At 43.7% G+C, this 21,770-nt stretch overlaps 2 protein-coding genes across 4 annotated transcripts in view; one reads left to right on the plus strand and one right to left on the minus strand.

Annotated features, from left to right (window-relative positions):
• On the plus strand, positions 1-8,684 carry LHFPL5 (LHFPL tetraspan subfamily member 5). Of its 2 annotated transcripts, XM_010404417.3 has the most exons (5): positions 92-383; positions 465-572; positions 3,799-4,035; positions 4,343-4,375; positions 4,628-8,684. In XM_010404417.3, the coding sequence occupies exons 1-4, from the start codon at positions 161-163 to the stop codon at positions 4,357-4,359; spliced, it is 585 nt and encodes a 194-aa protein (XP_010402719.2). In that variant the 5' UTR covers positions 92-160; the 3' UTR covers positions 4,360-4,375; positions 4,628-8,684. The 2 variants fall into 2 exon arrangements, with proteins under 2 accessions (XP_039421481.1, XP_010402719.2); XM_039565547.1 differs by having other exon boundaries at positions 1-572.
• The window catches only part of SRPK1 (SRSF protein kinase 1), a 25,415-nt gene continuing 10,395 nt past the window's right edge, over positions 6,751-21,770 (minus strand). For both annotated transcript variants that reach the window (XM_039565532.1, XM_010404416.4), the window contains 14 exons: positions 20,146-20,264; positions 19,153-19,261; positions 18,657-18,744; positions 18,425-18,512; positions 16,917-17,023; positions 16,090-16,255; positions 15,056-15,081; positions 14,351-14,564; positions 13,660-14,085; positions 12,094-12,194; positions 11,070-11,177; positions 9,713-9,782; positions 9,160-9,252; positions 6,751-8,257 (listed from right to left, as the gene is read on the minus strand). In XM_039565532.1, the coding sequence (XP_039421466.1) occupies positions 8,073-8,257; positions 9,160-9,252; positions 9,713-9,782; positions 11,070-11,177; positions 12,094-12,194; positions 13,660-14,085; positions 14,351-14,564; positions 15,056-15,081; positions 16,090-16,255; positions 16,917-17,023; positions 18,425-18,512; positions 18,657-18,744; positions 19,153-19,261; positions 20,146-20,264 (1,900 nt within the window). In that variant the 3' untranslated portion in view covers positions 6,751-8,072. The remainder of the gene's footprint in view (positions 8,258-9,159; positions 9,253-9,712; positions 9,783-11,069; positions 11,178-12,093; positions 12,195-13,659; positions 14,086-14,350; positions 14,565-15,055; positions 15,082-16,089; positions 16,256-16,916; positions 17,024-18,424; positions 18,513-18,656; positions 18,745-19,152; positions 19,262-20,145; positions 20,265-21,770) is intronic.

Consider the following 21,770-nt stretch of genomic DNA (forward strand, 5'->3'; position numbering starts at 1 on the left):
CCCCGGGGCGGTCCCGGTGCCGGAGCCGGTGCCGGAGCCTCCCACCGCCCCCGCGGCCGCCGGGCGGGGCCGGAGCGGGGCCGGGGCCGGAGCGGGGCCGGAGCGGGCACCCCGGGAGCGGGGCCGGGGCCGGAGCGGGGCCGGGGCCGCTGCCCCCGCCATGTCCAAGCTGCTGCCGGCGCAGGAGGCGGCCCGGATCTACCACACCAACTACGTGCGGAATGCGCGGGCCATGGGGGTGCTCTGGGCCCTCTTCACGCTCTGCTTCTCCATCCTGATGGTGGTGACCTTCATCCAGCCCTACTGGATCGGCGACAGCATCGACACGCCGCAGGCCGGCTACTTCGGCCTCTTCTCCTACTGCATCGGCAACGCGCTCACCGGTGAGCTCATCTGCAAGGGCAGCCCCCTGGACTTCGGCACCATCCCCTCCAGTGCCTTCAAAACTGCCATGTTCTTCGTAGGCATCTCCACCTTCCTCATCATCGGCACCATCCTCTGCTTCAGCCTCTTCTTCTTCTGCAACGCAGCCACCGTCTACAAAGTCTGTGCCTGGATGCAGCTGGCAGCGGGTGAGCAGCGCTGGGGAGATGCACGGGGCGCGGGGGGGGCTGCCCGTGAGCCGATCCTTTTCCCTTTCTGCCCTCGACTCTGCTGGGGGGGTGGGGTGGCCAGTTAAGAGACACCAGTGTCACCTCCATGCCCTTTGCTCCTCCTTACTGGTTACCAGTGGGGAGTTTTTAGTAAAAGACTCCTTCAGAGCAGCTGAGACGCAGCAAACTCACCGCATGTCGGGTGATGCTTCCCCGGGTGCTGCTGCTGCCGCCAAACCTCGTGGCCCCACTTACCCCACTTCTCCCAGTGCCACTGCTCCTGCTCAGCCGCAGGGAGGCTTCAGAGGATCAGTTCGAGAACACCAAAAAAAAAAAACAACAAAAAACCCAGGACAGAGAGCGCTCTGCTGTGTCTGGAATCCTGCAGGAATTAAGCAGGGAGACGGTGATGACGTTTGCTGGGCCAGTGTAGTAACTCCCTGAGCTCAGGGAGTTATAGACGAGGAAGATGAAACACGAGGAGGGGACTGACTGACTGATTTGGTACCACCACTCCCATTTTATTACTTTTCTGCTCATCCCGGTGGATCTCCAGCCTTCCTCATCTCTCTCCCAAGGCACTTGAGACACCTGGTAACCCAACTCCCGTGTTTGATCAGAGCCTCAGCTGAAAGGCAACCCAGCGCTTTGCTGCTCCTGAATCATTCATGCCAGCCCTGGCCACAGCCCCCACTGACACCCCGTGGGAGGTGGCATCGGGGTTTCTTCAGTTCCCAGCTAAAGAATCGAGCTCAAGCAAAGATTTAGATAAGAAGCTTGGGGCAGCTCAGCCTCCTGGGGAGCTGGAGCAGGGAAAGGCTTTGCTGTGGTAGTTGGGGTTTTTACTTTTGTTGTTGTTGTTGTTCCGAATGGGGGAAGAGGAAATGGTCACAGGCAGTTCTGGCCAGATGGACAGGTACTGCTGCATTTTAGGAATTATTTTAAAAAGTGGGCAGGCTAAGAGAGGATCAATTTCCTGGCCTTTGCTCTGCACCAGGTGCATTTTCACAGAAATTATTTCTTTCCCGCTTCCCCATTTCTCTGTGTAACTCCTCTTGGTTAGTTACAGGGAAGATTAATTAAATACAGAATAAACCAACTGCGTTTCCATTAAGAGGAATCCTCTCTGCAGACCAAGGACGCTGCCTGTGCGCCTTGCTGCTTGCTTGTCCCCAAGCCAAGGAAAAAGAGAACATTGGCAAAGGACAAGACAGCTGCCCTGAACGGGGTTTCTGGTTTACTGAGCACCCTGTGGCAGAGAAGAGGCAGTGGTGTGAGGCAGGGTGCATTTCAGGAAGCTGCAGATGTCCACGAGGGGAGGGACAAACATCTGCTTGTCCAGAGCTCCCACCATGGGGTTATTTCTTGTGTGAGAGGAGTCAGGGACTGCCTCACATCTGCACCAGTTACTTCCATGCTCTGCAGCAATGTAAGAATGGAGGATGCAAAGAGTTTTTCTTAATCACGTCCCAGAACCTTGCAGATGAACTCATCCCAAGCCTGGGCATTGTTCTTGTCCAGTAAATACAATTTCTTTGAGGGGGGCAAAAAGGCACTTCAGAGATTTTGGGGCATGAGCCACCCTTCAGCAACCTGCTGGCACCGAGGTTGTTGCAGGTGCCATGGCAAAGCTGCAAAGGTGAGGTGCTGGGGACCCCGTGGCCAGGCTGGAGCAGCTCTCAAGGTTGTGTGTGAGCTCTGAGAGTAGTCACAGGAGGAGCTGGTGCTGGAACCACCACAGCTGAACAAGCAGAATTAATCTGCCTGCAAAGCTGATGTTGATGGCAGCTCTACCTTAGCAAACCCTAAGCTGGAATTGGCTGCAAGGCTCTACCCAGGTTCTCCATCTTGCACAGACTAAACCCACTGCAGTTTTGTTTGGAGAAAGTATTTCCTTGGAGTGACACAGCCAGAGCTCCGTGCAGAGGCAGGAGAGATGTTGCCCAGGCAACGCCGTGATGAGGGATGCTGGTACAGCACGTCCTTGACTGTGGGGAGGCAGCACAGCCTGGATCCTGCTCCTCCCTGCCTGTGGAGCCGAGCCCACGGGAATGAGCAACCACAGGGCCTTTCAAGGGACGAGTCTGTGGTACCTGGTGTGTTTGTAGCATGATGTTTGCTCCTCCAGCTGCTCTCTCCTCTTCAGTATTGATGCCTGGAAAACAGCATAGATCTTTCCAACTGGAGTGAATATAAAAGCAAGCCTTTCGTTGAAAGCCTTCAGGTACACAACAAAAATCACACATGGTACAGTAATTGTAATTTTTATAAGGTTAATCAATTAGTATACTTATCATATACTGTCCAATTAAAAGGTTAGTTGGTTAGGTAATAATTCCTGGGGTCCTGAGCTGTGGGGTATGCCCAGCCCCTGCCCTGGAGGGAGGCCTGCTGATAAAGAGATTGTACAACCTCCCAGCAGAATCCCCTTGGAAAAGGCAGCACTTTCGGTTATGGCGAGAGACAACACAGAACCACGATCCTCTGGGAGACCCTATGTAGATCCTTTGTAACCCATTGGCTTTTACCCTCTCACACCCACCTCTGTATCCCCAAGAAAGAAGCCTGGCTAGCTCAGTCGGGAGAGCGAGCCTCTCACTGGTCACCTTTTGCGGGTGCAGGACAATAAAGCCACCTATGCAGGAATGCCACACGGGCCTCTCGTCTCTCTTTCCTGCTCTGGCCTGGAGATTGCCTCACAGAGCAAGAGCTGAAATCACTAGCTGAAAATCACTCAAGAGCTGTTAGCTTGCTGAAACAGGCACCTCTCTGCAAAGGCACTCCAGTGGCCGAGGGAAAGCTGCACGGGCCCTGGGAGACGGTTCCTTACAGGACCATCTCTCCGGACCGGTCAGGGCTTCCTGGGTCTGAGCTACAGACCCCACACTGACCCACTGGAAGCAGTCTAGAGGTTTCTTTTGCCCCACTTCTGTTATGTCTGCTCCAGGTTCTGGTTGGAAAACAGAATGTCATTGTAGCTGGTTCTCTTCTTGGAATAAGACTAAACCATTTTTAGGAATGTGTTTATAAGGTTAGCTTATTATTCCTAAAGGTAGTAAAGAAAGGAGCAATAGTAGAAGCTACAGCCATGCTTAGCAATCTACAAAGCTACAAATATATAAAAAACATAAAAAGCTAAAAATCTTAGGCATCAGTATCAGCTCAGCAGCAGCTGGTGGGCACTAATGTCCCCCTCTCCCTGCAGCTACCGGGCTGATGATCGGCTGCCTGATCTACCCCGACGGCTGGGACTCGAGCGAGGTGAGGCGAATGTGTGGGGACAAAACAGACAAATACACGCTGGGCGCCTGCACCGTGCGCTGGGCCTACATCCTGTGCATCATCGGCATCCTCGACGCCCTCATCCTCTCCTTCCTGGCCTTTGTGCTGGGCAACCGGCAGGACAACCTCCTCCCCTCGGATTTCAAGGTGGAGGAGAAAGGTGAGTGCAGAGAGAACACTCCGACTGCAGCGTTTCAGCCCCACAGGTCACTGCTGTCGTTTGGGTGGATGGTGGGTGGCTTCCTCCCTGCCACAGTCACACACTGCTATGTAGGGATGGAGCAGGCAGAAAATTGATGGAGAACAAGGCAGGAGCCCAAATTCACCCAGATTACCTTTCCCAAGCCTCTGGGGCTTTCTCCTCATCCTGTTTTAAACATATTCCTTTTTGAAAACAAACCTGCAAAACACACCCAATGCTTTCTGGTTTACATATTAACTCTGCAATTCTCTTTCTGTTTTTACAGAAGAGGGAAACGACTGACAGAGCCGACCACCACGTAAGTGATAACCCACACAGATTTTTCATATTCCCAGCATCCACGATGTCACTGTTGTATTCTGATTACCAAGGGACTGACAGCTGATTTTGGTGCTGGAGTCACATTGTTTTTATTTGTGGTTAGAGGAAATAGTCTTTGCTTTGCCTCCCAAAACTGGGAAAGCACAAAGCCTTGTGTAAAACAAAACAAGCATAAAATTTGAAGCCATACTCCATCTCCCAACAGCTGACTTACTCTTTCTGTTCCCAGGGACATCCAGAGCTCTTCTTCCATCAGCCCTTTTCTTTGAAGTGACTCTTCTAGGAAGCCTAAACTTACCAAATTCTGTGGATTTTCTGCAGCTGTTTTCCTCACCCATGGGGCTGCTCTTGGCTCACAGCTCTTGTAGAGCTTATTTGGTTGGAAGAGCCCAAAATGGACATAAGAGTTTTTCTGAGTCCATCCGCAAGAGGGACAAGAGGGGAAGGATGGCAATTTTCTGCTTTTGGAGGGTTTGTACACCTTCTTTCGAGGAAATTACTTATGAATTAAAAAAACCACCACCAAAACATCAGTGTTTTGGATTTTGTACTCGTCTCCTGAGGGCAGAGGAAAACATCTACCATGTCCCAGGCTGCTCTTTTACTGGAAAAATACCATGACAGGCCAATTCCCAGCTCAGCCATGAATCACTTTCCTGCTCTGGGCAACTATAACCAAACACAACCTCTGGAAAAGGGCACTTTTCTGGGAAAAAAAGAAAACCAAACAACAAAACCAGAAACCAGCATGCTGGGCTGCAGCAGGCCTGGAACAGCACCCGCAAAGCACAGCAGCAGGTTCCAGTCAGCATCAACTCCCTGCATCACCCAGTTCATCTGATTTACCCATCATCTCTCCCATCCAACACCCATCCATGGCAGCCCTTGGCACAGCCCATTTCTGCAGAGGACAAAGCAGCTCTTACCTGGTCAGGACCCAAAATCAGCCTCCATTATAATTTTCATTTTTACTTGCTGTAAATTACTGGTTCCTGCAGCAGTCAATTCAGTTCAGTTCTAACAAATACCTTCCAGTTTTAGGCTTTCCTCTAAAAAAAGTGTTTGGGAAGGTTTTATTGAGACTTTTGGCTAGATAAGGCAGCAGACGTATGACAGATTTGAAGAAAAACATATTTTAGAATGGAAAAATTCCAGCAGAGTTGTCCTATTTTTTGCTCTTCTCCCCTTTTTAAAATGGATCACAATACCAGCAACAAAATCTTTACCTACCTCATTCTGGAAACGAAAACTGTGTGCTCACTAGTGGAATAAATTCCATCCCTGAGCCCCTGACTCAGAATTATAAGGGGAACGTATGAAGACTAGGGCTCAGTTATTAAATAATCTGTTTATTGTAGGGCTTTCACAAAGGGGAAAAAAAAAAAAAAAGACAAAGCACCCAAGTAGAAAGAATAAAAATGTATTTTCCTTCAGGTTTTAGACTGACACAGCAAGTACAAATCCTTTAGTGTGAGCACTTCGTGGCAATTTGGAAATGGAACAAAGCCCTAGTGAACGAGCGGACGGTACAAGACTGAATCATGACAGCTGCTTCTGCAGGTCTTCAACTCACAAGCTGGCTCTAGCCTTGGCTATCATGGTAAAAAAACCCCTCCTCCAGTCAGGGCTAGCAGAGGGAAGGGAAGGAAGGATGGGCAGGAGCTCTCAAGAGTCAAAGAGTGCAGGCCTCTTCTGGGAAATGTTCCTTCATCAGCCAGTCTCAAGTAGGCAGGACCGGGTGAGCTTTCAAGACTGCAGGAATTGTTTGCCCTGCCAATGTATCTTCACAGAAAGTTGGAACCCAGTACTGTCTGCAGTCCTCCTGCAACAGATACAGAAGTGACCCACAACTGGAAAATGCCGGATGAAAGGAAAAGACCAAAAGAAAAGGTCAATTCAGCAGTTAAAAACATTTTTTGGTATGGTACCTGCCTTTCTTTTTTTTATGATATGCATAGAGAACCTGATCTACCACTAAAGGAACATGCAGCATGATTTGCATAAATAAGCCAAATTGGGCTCTGAAGTGGAGAAACTCTGTTCAAGTGGATTAAATGGCCCCGTTTGTGAGTGAATGATCCTTACAAACCACAGTTCCCAAACACAGACACAGAAGGGACACATAACAGTGGTCTTGGCAGCTTTGGCAATGGAAATTGTCTTGGATAGCATCTGCACGGTCTCCAGCAACTTCTATCCTCTGCAGACCACCACAAATCCAAAGGCCTGTTTGGTCCAGAGTAAGGAAGTGTCTCTGAAGTCTCAACGTTGCCAAATCTTGCTTAGAGAAGAGTGGGATGCACTGAATCTGTAACAGGATGGGTAAGTCTAGAAGAAGCCATCATAGAACTATCAAATGCCACAGTGATTTAACTTTTAATTAAAATTAACCCATTATGTCCAAACCCCCTCTGAGAAGCTTACATAGAAATCCCATAGAACATTTTTTTATTTGGGGTAACTCTAGAAACAGCTTCTAATCCAGTATCTACGTGGAAAAGTCAGTTCTCTTCCACTTCTGCTAGCTCTCTTCTTGTGCTAATGGCCCAGAAAATAAAAGGCAGTCCCATCCTGGGAAGTTATTTCTGAAGGCCTGCACCTGAAGCAAATTAAAAGAAATCTTTACACTGGAACTTCAAGTGTTGATTTTCAAAGTCCACAGCTGCAGCTTGGCTGTGATACAGGCGCTGCAACCCTTTCCTTGGAAAAAAAGTGAATGGTCAAAAAATGAAAAATCACAGCAGACTGCATCAGTGAAAGCCAATCTCTCATGAATACCACCTCAAGCAAGGCAAAAAAGTGCCAGTAAGGGATAAAAAACCCCAAAAACTTATGGCTCGCTATCATGTTAAGAGTTGCCTGCAACAAGGCTCTCTCTGCAGGCTGAGGGTGCACCCATCTGTTGGCTGAGGGTTGTGCGTTTAGTCAGTTCCAGCTTTTGCTTATTTTGCTTGTCACCTTTAAGTCACAGGCATTGAAGTAGAAAACGTCACCAAGTCCAGAAACTATTCTGACTATCAAGGGCACAGGGAAGGAGAAAAAGTAAATGGACAGGGCACTTTGGAGGAAGAAATAAAGGATACTAAAACCTAGGTTTAAAAAGCTCTTTCAAAAGCAGTACTAAATAAAAGTTGTGACTGGAAAGCAAAGAAAACAGTAGACACTTAGAGAGTGATGGCAGATTTCAAGGTCTTTGCTCTAACAAGAATCTGGCACCACCTTGATGCCAACTGTTACATCTCACCCCATCAGTAGCTACTGGATCAACAGTGGGAAAATTGACTCCTGAGTCAGTGAGATCTTCACAGGAAGACAGGAGGGTTGGAATTTAGCTAAGGGAGATATCTGAGCACGGGTGAGCTCACATCTGTCACACACAGTGCCTAACAGTGAGGAGACTGAGGAAAAATCTCTGATTCTAGTTAATTAGTCTTTGGTGAAGCCCAATCAAGGCAAAAACATGGATGATGCCCACTGGCTGAGGAGAGTCCCCATTAAGTCACACAAACAAATTCAGCAGAACGGGTTAGATTTATCTAAAATCTTGGAAGCCTTGAAGGAAGAACTCCACACTGAAACTGAACAAGGAGAAATTTGGGTCTGGGAAAGGGCAGCTGGGTGTGTAGGCTATGCTGTAAACCAGAGTATAATGTTGTGGCATTGCTTGGAAGCTTCTAGGAGTTAAGCCAGGGGTGCCTGAGACACTCTGCTGCTGTAGCTCGTTTCTCTGGGATCAGCTCCAGCATAGGGAGTAAGAAGTCTGTGAATGCAGCTGCCTCATCTTGGGACCACTCGTATTTTTCCACCAACACTTCAAAAAGGCCCCAGGGCTTCAGTTTGGTGATGTGCTTCAGATCACCTGAAACCCCAAGACAAACGGGTTAAGTGCAAGACAGGGGAACAGAGCAGCTCAATAAAATTGGCTGAACAGCCAAACATGACCGAGTGAGCTCAAGAGACTGTTCAAAGGAAATAAAAAGTGCTAGGGCACACTGAAGGGACAAGTCAATTATATTAAACTCCCTTTTCTATCTGCTTCAGAAGCCTGTTATAGAAATGTACTTCCTCAAAGGGTTCTTTTTTCACCCCCTGCTATTTCAGCTCTCCTATCAGCAAATATTAACTTCATTAAATTACCAATTATGCTGCTTGACATGACAGATAAACTGTGCCACTGAGTCTGGAATACATGCAATGCATGGAGCACTGTTTGAGAAATCAATAAACTACTAATAAAGAAGGGGTTGTTTTTATAAAAAGAATTAATAAACTAGATCAAAACCTAATTTTTTGACTCAATACATTTCTGGGGTACTCAGGACTTTTATGATGATGATCTGTGTTCTGAGCAACATGGCTCATGATGCCAGGCACTATTTAAGGTGCCTGGCATGCCAGAAATGGAGTCAGGCTGTCTAGAAAAGCCTTCAAAAGTGAGTCCTCACCTCTAGCTGACAGAGATCAGCTAAATAAAACCACATCAAGTTTGACAGAACATCTACTGTGCTGTTTTTCTACCTGCTGCCTTTGACCTACACCAAGATGCTGAGCACTGGGGTGTAGGATACTTTTAGGAGTAAGACAAGAATGCCTTACATTTAGCTGCAGTTTTACTGATAAAGCATTTCATAAAACAAAGGAAAGACTTAAAGATACATCTTTGCTGGCATCTACTTCTAACTGGCATTTCCAGCAAGATACTCCTGTGTATTTGGGGCAAGGGATGAGGAGATAAGTGATATTTGCTTTGTTTCCTTTTACCTTTTTTGGTGAAAAACTCCTTGGAATATTTTCCTGCCAAAATGAGCTTGCGAGGTATTTTCCCCAGAAGTTCTATGATCAATGCAATATGATCTGCATGTGAAAAATAAAAAAAAAACCAAACACAAAAAGACAATGAGATTCATCCACACAAAACATCTCTATGCTATTTTCATGCTCTGGGATATAAGGATAAAGACATTATCCCTTAAAAATTACTTTGGAAATGCACCTGAAACCAGATTACACTAAGCAGCAACAAAGACAAGAGGAAAGAGGAAAACAGATATGGGCAATTTGAGGCACAATCGGTTTGAGACACAAGGTAGAGAATCCAGCAGCAAGAGGAATGCAGAACACCAGAACAAGAACATGGACTTTGTTGCACAGTGTTTTACTGCAGAGGCTTGAGCACAGTTGCTGCTGATTTGGGTAAATTATCTTTTTGCAAGGAGCTTTTGCATTGTAAATTTGTAAGAGAAGGCTCATTTTGAAGAGGCAACCGTTGGATTTCAAGTCCCATTTTAAAAAGGAAAAGCGGAGACAAACAGACCTTCATCTCGTGAGTAATCTTCCCCAGAGTGAGGCTCGAACAGATAGTCCCCTGTTGCCAACTCAAAGGCCTAAACAAACAGAAATGAGCACATTAAAGCACTTCAAAACACTCTTAAGATGTACTGCAGGTTGACTCTGCAAATCTCTGTGGGCCAGAAGCAAAGCAGTGGGAAAGAATAACCTGCAAAACTCTGTCAACAGCTATAATCTTAAATACTCCATTACAGCCTAAAATGTGCACTGACTTTGCAACACTTCAAAAACTGCATTAAAAACGTCATAGGCACACCTAGGATGAATTTTGGGTGCAGGACCACCAGCTAACCACGAAGTTAAGGTATTTCACATGCTTAGCCTTTGCTCTTCCTCGTCAGAGTTTTGCAAAAATAACACCATGTCCAAACTATAGTTTCTAGGGTTGGATATTTTTAGTTTGTTTTGTTTGCTTGGAGTTTTTTGGGATTCTTCCCTCTCCCCAGTTTTCATTTGTTTTTCAAACAGTTAATCTCTGAACATCTGTCTGTAGAGACGAAAACACATTTTAAATGAGAAAAACATCTGCACTCATTTCAACTCACCACTTCTAAATTCTGTAATACATTCACCCTTTATATATTTCACTTGTACTCTGACCTTCTGTATTCTCAGTTTTCTTTATGACCTGCTGGTGCCAAACAGTTGAGTCAGGCACACTGTGTAATTCTGGCCACATGCTCTGCAGAGAAAACATGACCCTACTGCATTTTCTTTTACCACATTCATCAAAATCCCAACGTATTTTCCAAGACAGCAAAAATGTATATTTTCCAAACTTAAATTATAAAAAACAAGCTTTGGTTTGTAGAAAACACAGAATGGAGACAAAGAAGGGGCACATGCAGTAACTGGCTTGACTGATTTCTTTTCATTGCCACATTCTACATTTGCCAGCTGTTACAGGAACAGCTTCAGCCTCATCTCAGCATTACTCAGCTTAAACATTGATTCCAAACCTGCAGAGGATGATTAAAATTAAAAATTATACTGAAGGCACTTGTGAAACAATGCTAGATGCAACAGAAAGGCTTCTTTTTTAATATAAAAAGATATTGCATCCAGAATTGCCTGGTTGTCTTGTTTTTCCAAAGAGCAAGATGGCAAAGTGCAATCATACTTGAAATCTGCTGATGCTGGACAATGAAACTTTCAAAAGGAAAGCCACATGTGGAGAAAAAGGATAAATAAAAAAACAACTCTGGTGTGGAAACATATTATTCAGCAAGTCTGGGAGTTGACTGAACACTTGTAAGGGTTTCTTGCCAGCAGCTCAGAGGGCAGAGCACAGAGGAGCAACATCCCCAGCTGGCAGAACTCACCATGCAGGCTGTGCTCCAGATGTCAGCAGGGGTGTTGTACCCCGACCCTATCAACACCTCCAGGGACCGGTACTGTCTTGTCTGGATGTCTTCAGTGAAATGCTTGTGCTAAAGAGAAGAAATGTTTTACTAAACAGCTAAAGACTGCTTAGAAGAGGAGAATCAACAACCTGGAAGGCCAGAGTAGATCAAAGCTCATTGCTGTTACATTTCAGCTACATTTTACATCCTTGTTAACTATTTCCTTATATTCCTGCAAGTGCTGTTTAAATGCTCTACATGAGATACTCCTCCTCAAGTGAAGCAGTCCGGCAATTTAGAGGAAAGCAAGCCACAAAAATCGAATAAAGAAAGACTCTGCAGCATCTCCTACCCAGTCCTGGCAGACAGGCCATGGTCCAGCTACCTTAAAGCAGATAAGCAACAGCAATGTGAGAAATCACCTTGCCAGGCACTGCAAGCCTGACTGCAATTCTGAATTGAGACTCATCCCTCCCAACAGATCTGAAGTAATTTGCCATTTTAGAAGCCAAGTAAAAAGAGACAGTTCTTCTATTTGAAATGTCAAACATTTGAAAGCAGCACAGCACAACCATCAAAGAATAAATCTTGGGAGCTTTATTGTGTGAGTCTCTTTCATGTGCTCGTGAATGCACTGAAATGGTCTGACAAGCTACAAAACCAGCACATCAGAGCAATTGTTTGCAACTTTCTCAGTCTCCAGGAGAGCTACAAACTCCTTCAGCAGTTTCACATGAGCAGACTCTACACACTGTAATGTGACATGGGTCACAGCCCTATTAAAAGGAATCAATACCCGTGAGGCACCCAAAGCATGGACTGAAATTTCGTGTTTAGAGGACCATTTCTTCCTTTGTGTCCTTGCTTCCCCCTCTTTTTTCCCTGTCGTAGTTTCAAACTTTCACAGCCAGGTCTAAGGATCTGCTTTACAGATTATTTTCCATCTTGGCAAACTGACTGAATCTGCAGGTTTAAACAGTCAATGTGAAAAGACTAAACTTACCACCCAGCAGGCGTTTCCTAGGTCAGCTATCTTCACTTTGAGCTTATCTGCATTCTTGGGCTCAAGAGGATTAAGAAGGAAATTCCCAGCAGCTGATTTTCCTAGAGGCAATGTGTACAACAGCTGATTAAAGCTACATAAGCAGTGTCACCATCTGTCACCCAAATCCTATCAATCTCTCCCCAGCCAGGAAGTTTTTCTTATGGATCAGAACTGCTCCCTCCCTGATGCTTGGGTATAAAAATGAGCATCACTCTGCACTATCAACAACATCATTAAGACCCAACTGGTGTCATTAAGCAGAAGGATAAATGAGCATATGCAAGAATGACTATTTCCCAGCATTTTTTGCAGAGCCTGTGTGTATTTTAAAAAAACCCTGTTGAAATAAGGGCATTGCCAGAAACAAAACAAGCCTCACAACCCCCCTTAAGCCTTCCTAAATCTTTGAAGGAAGAGTCCCCATGTTACAGCATCTTTCTGACATACCCATCACTCACTATTGTAACAATCATTGTAAATTGTAAATTGTCACTATTGTAACAATTACAAGAGTTAAAGGATATATTGGGAAAATTGAATCACACGATGGAGAGTAAAAGTATTAAGTCACTAAATGACATCCAGCTGTACCTTTAAAGCTAAAATTTGGGAGAGTTCAAAGCTGGAAATTTGGAAGAGGGCTATGAGAAGCAAAAGATGTCAGTAACCTAGCAAAGGCATCCAGCAAAGTGCAGTTCAAGTTTCAAAATCTAAATTTCTCTTGTTACTGTTCATCCATATAACTCTCCTAGTGGTACTCTGGCAAGAAAATGCTGGAATACTTTTTAAAATAAGTACAAATGGTAGTTTTACCCTCCTTCTCCAAGCATGTATCACCTGGCATGGACACAAAGAGGCAAAAATGGACAATTTTACCAATTCACATTTTTAACATACACACACCTGGAATGTGTTTAAATTGCTGTACACTACGTCATGTCTTATTTTCTCCTAAGCCTACAAGACACATTTTTTCCACTCTGCAGAAAATCATATTCAAATAAAAGGATTAAAGAAGTTGGGGTTTTTTTTCCTTACACTGTATAAGCTTTGTTTCAGGCTGCATTTTCAGCTCTGGGAAAACATTTACCCATCTTGAGTAACTGAGAGAAGTTATCTTTGCTCCCTATTAAGAACCAAACTGTCAGAACACACTGAATAGTACCAATCCCTTAATTTAACAGCAAGTGACAATCTGTAGACTTAATGAATATCACATAAGCAACACCTGATTCAACAGAGGAAATGTTCCTCCACTGAAAACCAAATGTACAGGTGTTTTTAAAAAGTAGGAATACTTATGCATTCAAAAGTCAAAACTGAAGCACAACTACAACTAGCAGCTACAAACAGCAAATGTCTTGGAGTGTGATTGTCAGGTTAATTACTCCTGGCAGGAAAAGTCTCAAACAGGTGGTTCTGATTACTTCAGCCTAAAAAATGCACATTTCTATTAATATGATGAAGTGTTGGAAAGGAATCTCCCACATCGAGGAGCCCTTTCTTACAAGGTTCTTCTTATACCTTTGTTGTCTGTTGGGCTGTTATTCTCATTCTCATCCTCTGAAGGGATCTCTGTCCTGATACTTTCCTGAAAATTGTTCATCTGCTCACTGAATGCCTGCTGTTCGTTGGACGTGGGCTGACACACCATGGAATCCTCTGGGGCCAAGGGCACAAACGAGTCCGACATTGCTTCTTGAGGCCTGTTCTCTGAGTCACTGTTGTGCTGAGTGTAATTACAGCTATGGAAGTTCTCAGCCTTCTGTGTGTGAGGGTGATTGCCACAGTCATTGGCATTGTGAAGGTCGTCCTCAAGTCGCACAGACCCTTCATTCCCAGAGTTTGTGAAGTCCGTCACTGGGATCACTCCGTTGCAGTTGATTTCTCTTGCACGTTTTTCCACGCTGCTTTCCATGAGATTAGATTGCTCCTGTCCAAGGGCTTGTGCTGGAAGAGGGGGAAAATGAGAATGTAGCAGAATATGTCTTAATAAATAGGTGGAAGCTGTTCAAGGGGGCAGTCTAAATGTAACTGAACACAGTAATTCATTAATTTTGTAACAGGAGATTTCCCAGTCTCATTAGAAGGACAGAACCCAATGCAAACAGGTGAAACAACAACAGCCACCTCTGCTAAAGGTACTCCCTCCTCATACCTACAAGTAAATGGATAACACTGTCCATTCCATGTTGGCAATGCTTTAGGCCCATACCTGGCTTTTTGCTGACATTTTCCTCTGGCGGACTGACTTTTATGAGCATTTCCAGAGGGGTCTGAGCTTCTTCCTCCTCTTCAGGTTGTGTCTGCCCAGGGTTTGCCTCCTTCTCCATTTCCTCTATCTCTTGCATTCGCTTCTCCAACAACTCAGCCTGTCGTTTCTGCTTCTTTTTCAACTTCTTTTTCTTATTCTTTGACATTTTGTCAGCCTACACAGAAGCAAGCAGAGAAATTGGACTTAACATTTTATACTTCAATAAATTTAAAATGCACCAAGGTTGAATTTATCTTAGAGCTGAGGAAGCAGTCTGTGATGAAAATGCTGGAGACAGCTCCTCTCCCAGATAAAAAGCAGCTATTCTGGGTTTTGAACCACTTGTCTAAGGCTTTTATCAGTGCATTTTTGCCCTGACCTGAAAAACCTACATTATTCTCCAAGTGAGGGATCTCAGACTCCATAAAATAGTCACTTTCAGAACAGACCTTGAGATCACCACAAGGACTCCTTGTTCTGGTGATAAATGAGCCAATACTATTCACAAGTCCAAGACAGCGTTGAACCTGATGCCTATGCCAAACACAAATCACATTTTTTCTTCTGATATGAGATTGCTTTCTCTTAATGCTGACTGGATTATGAAACAATGCAGGAGATACTATCAGTAGATGCATACTTACAGATGAAAGCTATTACACTTACTGGTTTTGGCTGTGGTGCAGTGCTCACTGAAAGGGAAAGGAAGATCAGTAAATCAGTATGGCTATATGCAAAAGCTGCAACTGCATTCTGATGTTAAGGTACATTTCTCCTACGTGGTTTGTTAACAACATTTTAATGATACCAGCAAATGTGATTTTGAAGGTTCATTTCTCTACAAAAACACAGCAATTAAAAAAAAAGATAGAAACATTAAATGAGCAAATATATTATTCAATTTTCAGACAGGAGACTTGCTTGACTGATATCAAAGACTTAAACTTCCTGTCACGTAGCTTCATTTACTGCATGTATTATGCATCCTACCCAAATGAAAATGCAAATCAAAGCATTAAAATACCAAACTTCAGAGAGCTTCCTTAAGCTAAGATATGCCATGATCAGTTCAGCTCAATGTTGGCGTTGTAAAATTATGACTGACAGAGCCTTCCAATACATACTACAGTGGCTTTTGAAAAGTACACATTGCTACAGATGGATATTCTGAGGAGGAACATAAGGAATAAAAGGAAATTTGCCCTCAGATCTTTAGGAGTGTTTGCATGCCAAGGAAGCTGTTTCTGTTGCAGTTTTTCAGACTTCTGCAAATGGACAACAGGTAAATCATCTTGTTGAAACTCTCGTCAAATGCATTTCCAGCACCATGCAATGAAAGGCAATAAACTTTAGAAGGAAATGTGAGAAGTATTTTGCCACATTTTCACTCCAGTTCTATACTGAGTGCATCAACGTTGTGCTACATAAGACTGACTTCACCAGTGCCAGATCAGCTGTTGTTAAAAGCAGGTGCCAGTGTGCATTTATCCTCCCTCTTGTTTTCTTACACAAAATGCCTTCCCAGTCATCCCTGAGTTACAATTCATGACTAATTTCACAATTTACACTCAGCTTTTCAAAGGTTACTTGCATTATTGTTCCACTGTACTCAGGAAGTTTTTCTTAGTGATGATACAGGGGTATGTGGGGGAAATAGCATCAATTTTCAGAGGAAAAAACAAAGAAAAAAGGCAAATCACCTGCAGAGCCAGACGGTGGGGGAGCCCCAGATCTCTGCCACTCTGTTGCCTCTGCAGCCAGCCTGCGAATGTACTGGTCATTCACACACAGCAGGATGTTCTCAGGTTTTATATCTGTGTGAATGATTCGACATTTTGTATGCAAGTAATCCAGACCCTGAAGAACCTGCAGGCAAGTGAGAAGGAAGTCAACCATGAGACAATCTAATTGAGAGCAACGTGAAAATGCATAAGTGCCTAGGGTGGCCAGTGAACCTGAAAGGGTTTGTGCGTTTGAGAATACTCCAGGTTAGAGCTGATGTGATCAGTGGTTACTACCGAGTTCCACAAAAAAAAAGAGATTTGCATGCAGATTGTAGCTACCATTTGAAAATACTCTACTTACCCTCATAACTTAACTTGCCACAGGTGAAAATCTAATTTTAATACTCTACAATAAAATTACACTTTCCTCCTTCCCCTGCACCTCCCATGTAGAAAGGTGTTTCTTCTTAGGCAACCACCCAGTAGGGAGAACCAGTTTCTCTTGCTCTTCCCATCATTAAGCACTTTGCTTACTGTGACAGCTTTAAAAAAATACTTCACTTATGAGAAATGACTGAGGTAAGAAGAGGTTAAAAGCAAAAACCATCATGATTTAAGTGTCAGAAAACCACGATCTGCAGCAGAAGGGGCTTGCAGTAGAGAAAGGAAGTATTAACCCAAGAATATTTTGCTGCATGAGTGGACCAGGGATTTTTAACTTTTGTTTCCTTGGATCTGAGAAAGATTAGTGAAAGAGTTTTAATTGGGTCAAGGGGAGGAGTGCAGTCAGAACTGGAACTTACCTGTTTGATGATTTTTTTGACACAAGGGAGCGGAAGACCCTGGTAATTTGACTTGATGATCCACTTCAGGAGATGATGCCCTAGAACTTCAAACACCATACAGATATCTGGAACTGAATCAAGGAAAAACCCAGACATCCAGACCCAAGGAGCCCTGAATTCCCAGGACTGAGGATCGAAAGAAACCCATACCACTTGGGCACTTTATGTTAAAGAACCCTAATCCTGTTCTGACACAGCTTGGAAAAGCTGCCTTCCTCAACAGCATCATCCTACACAACAGTGCCATTATCTAAAATAGCATAAAAAAAAAAATACAGAGGGATGGAGCTGCACAATGGTCCTACTGCAGCAGCAGCAATCTCCTGCCTTGAGTGGAAGCCAGTTGCACAAATGGACATTAGTATTTCTGTATGTTTTGGAACAGCCTACGCTTTTGCCCCAGGCAAAACTCGATGCCAGATCTTTTTGTACCAGCATTACCTGAAAAGATAATAAAATTTCCATTTCGTAAGTAATCTTCAGAACAATTAAGTAACTTTCTTTGCCCTCCTTTGCCTCTTTACCAGCAAAACAAACTTTTGACAAGCCTGGATTTCAACTTTACTTGTATGATCTGCTTTTTAGCTCTAAGATCTCAACAGCTACAGTCACTCCAGTGACATATTCAGTACAATGCCCTTGTTTTAGAAGCCAAATGTCTATGAGTTTATTAGGCTGCTTTTCATCTACACTGGCAGAAAGCATACATTTCACAAGAATGGAAGAAATACAAGCTCAAATCAACATTTATTCAGAAAAAAAGTTATGCATTAGAAAATGCATTATGGGTCTACTGCTTATCATCTACAGCTCAATTCTCTCAAGCAGCCCAGCAATTCTCACTGAAATAAAATTTCACCTATCTCAAAGCGAAAACAATGCACAAAAATCCAACTTTCAAATTTTAAGGATCCATTATTAGGACTTGCTACAAATCACTGCCTATGAGAAGGCTGTTCCCAGAACTACAGGCCACTGTCAAAGCAATACACTTCAAACACCCTAACAATGTTGATAAATTACAAAGTAAGGTGTTTCCATAACTAGATACCAAGCTTATTTTCAAGTTATAGATGGCTCATTCGCTATTCTCGGCTACTGATTTTAACACGCTATTCTGCTTTACTGAAATAACAGGTTATTAGCAGGCTGCTTGCAAAATTGAGGGGTTGAGATAGATGGGCTCTTCTACCTCGAAGGTACCTCTGACACAGCCACTCAGTCCTGATTCACAAATTGGTGGCAGAATATTAAAAGCACAACCAAGCCGTGCTGACACAAATTACGCCAGACTGAATCATCGCTCTGGATCTGAGCTCAGCAGGCAGTTTTGAGGCAGATCCTTCTACAGCAGCTTTCCTTGGGCAAGGAAAGGGATGCCTGGGCATTGCTTGCCAAAACAGGACAGCTGCCCAAGCAACTCCCATCTTTCTGCAATTCTTGGCTTTTATTCCACAAAAGGATACGGGAACCATTCACTCCTGAAATCTTGAAGTCATCTAATAACTGAACGACTCTCTCTTTGCTTGGATCATTTGGATCACTGTTGCGGACCTGCAGAGAAAGAGGTTATTCTGAAGTCAGATCCACTGCACACAAATTCTTGATGATCCGGAAATATCAAGCACGTGACAAATGTAAACTCCCAAAAATGGAAAAAAAGAGTAAAATAAAATTGAGCCCAAGTCAAGCACTCACCGATTTCAGCAACTTGATTTCATCCAGTGCTGTTTCTGTGTAGTGCTCTGCACTCTTCACCACCTTCATTGCCACAAATCTCCTCCCTCTGTGCACACATGGCAAGTAAATTGGGAACTGTTAATGCTCATAAAAAGAACTTATTCTCCAGGATTATCCCAGTTCTTTTGCATGCAACAGAGTTTATTTAATGCATCATGCTAAAATAAGGTTTAAACACTCAAAGACTGTCTTTGAGTCTTTTTTAAAAAAAAGATGCATGTTAGTCATTTCTCAAAATATGGAATAATAGGTCAGAGGCTGCTGAACACAACTCTTCCCACAGATATGGTTTGTCCTGTTAATTCCCTCCCACGCACTTGCATGAACAATATCAGGAGAAATTTCTGTGCTGGGATGTGGACAGCTAATGCTTTGTGCGTTTATCTAAAAGGATGTTTTCTGCTCAGGTTTGTGTATTCCTGCCTGGAACACCAGCTGGAGTAGGAACACTTACTGGATGTCCCAAGCCAGCCACACGGTGGAGAAGTGGCCCCATCCAAGCTTCCGAATCACATGGTAGCGTCCATTGAAGAGATCTCCTATTTTCACAAGGTGGTAACCCCCTGGAAAAACACAAGAAGCAGAGAACAGGTGTGTGGAACAAGCATGACAATCACTGCAGCATCACAAAATATTTCCTCAGTGAAAACACCTGAAGTCTGCTAGGCTGACCACCTTTGGAAAACACAGGTTGTGATGGTAACAGAATCCTGCAGCTAAATATCAGCATTGCTTTTGCATGCTCTGACCCTGTAACATGAAAGAGGTACTGCAGCCAAGATCCCAAAAGTTTTCCTTGCAATTTTCCTGACCGAAAGGCTCTCTGCCACTGAAAACAGGAAAGTCTCCTCTGCACCCTTCATATCTCTCAAGCTGCTGACTATACAAGGTGATTCCATCACAGAAGCAAAAACATGAAAAGCCAAAGATGGAACTGGCAGAAAACAGAACAAAGAGAAGGAATTGTGATTTGGTGTTTTCATTTGCCCTATATTTAGTTTCTACTCAGAGAAACAGAGGAAGGCTATTTGCAGAAACAAATTTTTCTGAAGAATAGATATCACGATAATGATCTGATCTTCAAAAGAAAACCAAAGAATATGAAAAGGATTTGAAAGTGTCCTTTTTACAATGAAAATACAAAAAGAATTAAATGCCTACTTTCTTTATCAATATTGAAAGCCCACTGGTACAGAGAAAAAGTTAACAGCTTTCAACTTATGCATTAAAAACAGCTCTGCAACTTAAATCTTGACTGATAACAGAGGCAAACTTGGAGACCACTTTCTCCATTTCATGTTGGCTTGAAAAATGTTATTATCGTCATGCAGTTTCAAAACACCCAATGTAAGAGGGAGCCTATTTTCATTCTCTACAGCAAATGGAAAATGGAGGGAATTCCTTGATTGCATTGAAAATCCTGCATCTTAAACAGACAACTGCTCACCTTTACAGTAATCATTTGGATCCTCTTGCTCATCATCATCTGATCCCAGGATTTCCTCCTCTTGCTCTGGAAGATCATTCTCGGAATGGGCAGCAGGGCCCCGGTGCTGGGTGTCGGGTCTGAAAGAGAACACACTGCATGTCTCACACACATTACTCCTCAAGTCTGCAGCTTCCACAGCATACGAGGGACTGCTGAGGATGGAGGAGATGCAATATTCAGCCTTCAGAAAAGCTATTCACATTTCAGTGCTTTTATTTCTAAGCTAAGATCAAAGTGGACAGAACTAATTTTTTTGTATACTAGTGAGAAATGCACCTTAATGCCCTAGACCCACTTTTTTAGTGGAACCAAGAAAAGTCCAGACAAGACAGAGAGTTAAAAGTTTAGTGATCCCACCAAAATATTAGTCTCTGAACCTCTTCTCTGCTTTTCATTCAGTGAGAACTCTTCTAAAGCAGGTTTATGTTTTGTTATCCTAGGTAAAACTTGAAAATTTAAATGTTGATGAATTTTATTTTAAAGACTAACATCAATTAGTTTTTACTCTTTCGGAAAAAAAGTTAACCACTGCTTTAGAACTTGTGGCCCTTTGTTCCTTTCACATTCAAGGTCAAATGAATATTTAACAGTCCTTCTGCTTCTATCACTTTAGAACACTAGAGCCCCTAATCTTGGCATTTACTTCTCCTGTTCTCAAGGGGCAGGCTGCATTTTTAGTTCATCTCTTTACTCAAGATCCAAAGTTTATTACAGTTGTCTGAACTACGGAGAGTGAGAGGACGCAGAGCAGATGTTCAGTAAACCTTCCTGAGAGCTTGTGATTGCAGAGGGATTGGAATCAGGCACTAAGGTGGTGGAGGTTTTTCACTCCCACATTCATAAATAAAAGCATTCATTTTAGGTGTTTAACTTTTCACCAAATATGCTACTCTTGAGTTCTTGCTTGTGAAGGCCGTGTCAGCAAAGGCCACCTCCATGCTCTCGCACACTCAGGCTGTGCCCCCCAAATAAAACATCTTCCATGTCTCAGTTCCTTCATGGCATCACACTGATCACAGCAAATCAGCTCATGAAAGGGTAACACCAAAATCAGGTAATTTATTTACTTTACAAAGCATTACAGGGAATGATTACGTGCCTACAAAGATTCAAGATCCTTCTGTACAGAGCAAACACTTATAATGAAAACAATGCCTATGAGACCATTTGCTTTGGCAGGATTTAAGGGCAAAGCACTGCAAGATAGCAACATTAAGTTTTCTTTCTTTAGAAGCATGAGATATTAAAAAAAGCTGGAATTGTCCAAAGCAGTGGGCAGCAAACTTCATTGCAGCAGTGACACAGAAGCACAAGATAACATTCTTTACAGCGAGTTCCCCGGCAGTGAATTAGCGGAAGTTTCTTGTATTGAAACTATTGTTGCAGTGAAGTAGCAGATAACACCGGTGCCTTCCAGCACCCTCTTTCAAATTCAGCTCATTTTGCTCCAAGAAAGAGGAACTGCCCACCCAGTGGAAATGCCAGCAGCATATGCAGGCCCTCAGATGCAGTTTTCACAACTTAGACCTTGAGCTGGAGTCCTGCACATCGTATCAGGGCTGTACCAACTCATCTTAATCCAT

Source organism: Corvus cornix, chromosome 26, assembly GCF_000738735.6.
Source record: "Corvus cornix cornix isolate S_Up_H32 chromosome 26, ASM73873v5, whole genome shotgun sequence".
In the NCBI taxonomy this organism is placed as follows: Eukaryota; Metazoa; Chordata; class Aves; order Passeriformes; family Corvidae; genus Corvus; species Corvus cornix.

What these genes read in the sequence shown, in the direction of transcription:
- LHFPL5 (XM_039565547.1), top strand. Translation starts at nt 161, where the DNA reads ATGTCCAAGCTGCTGCCGGCGCAGGAGGCGGCCCGGATCTACCACACC. An exon ending in CTGGATGCAGCTGGCAGCGG is followed by an intron (nt 573 to 3,798) that starts GTGAGCAGCGCT and finishes CTCTCCCTGCAG; the next exon opens with CTACCGGGCTGATGATCGGC.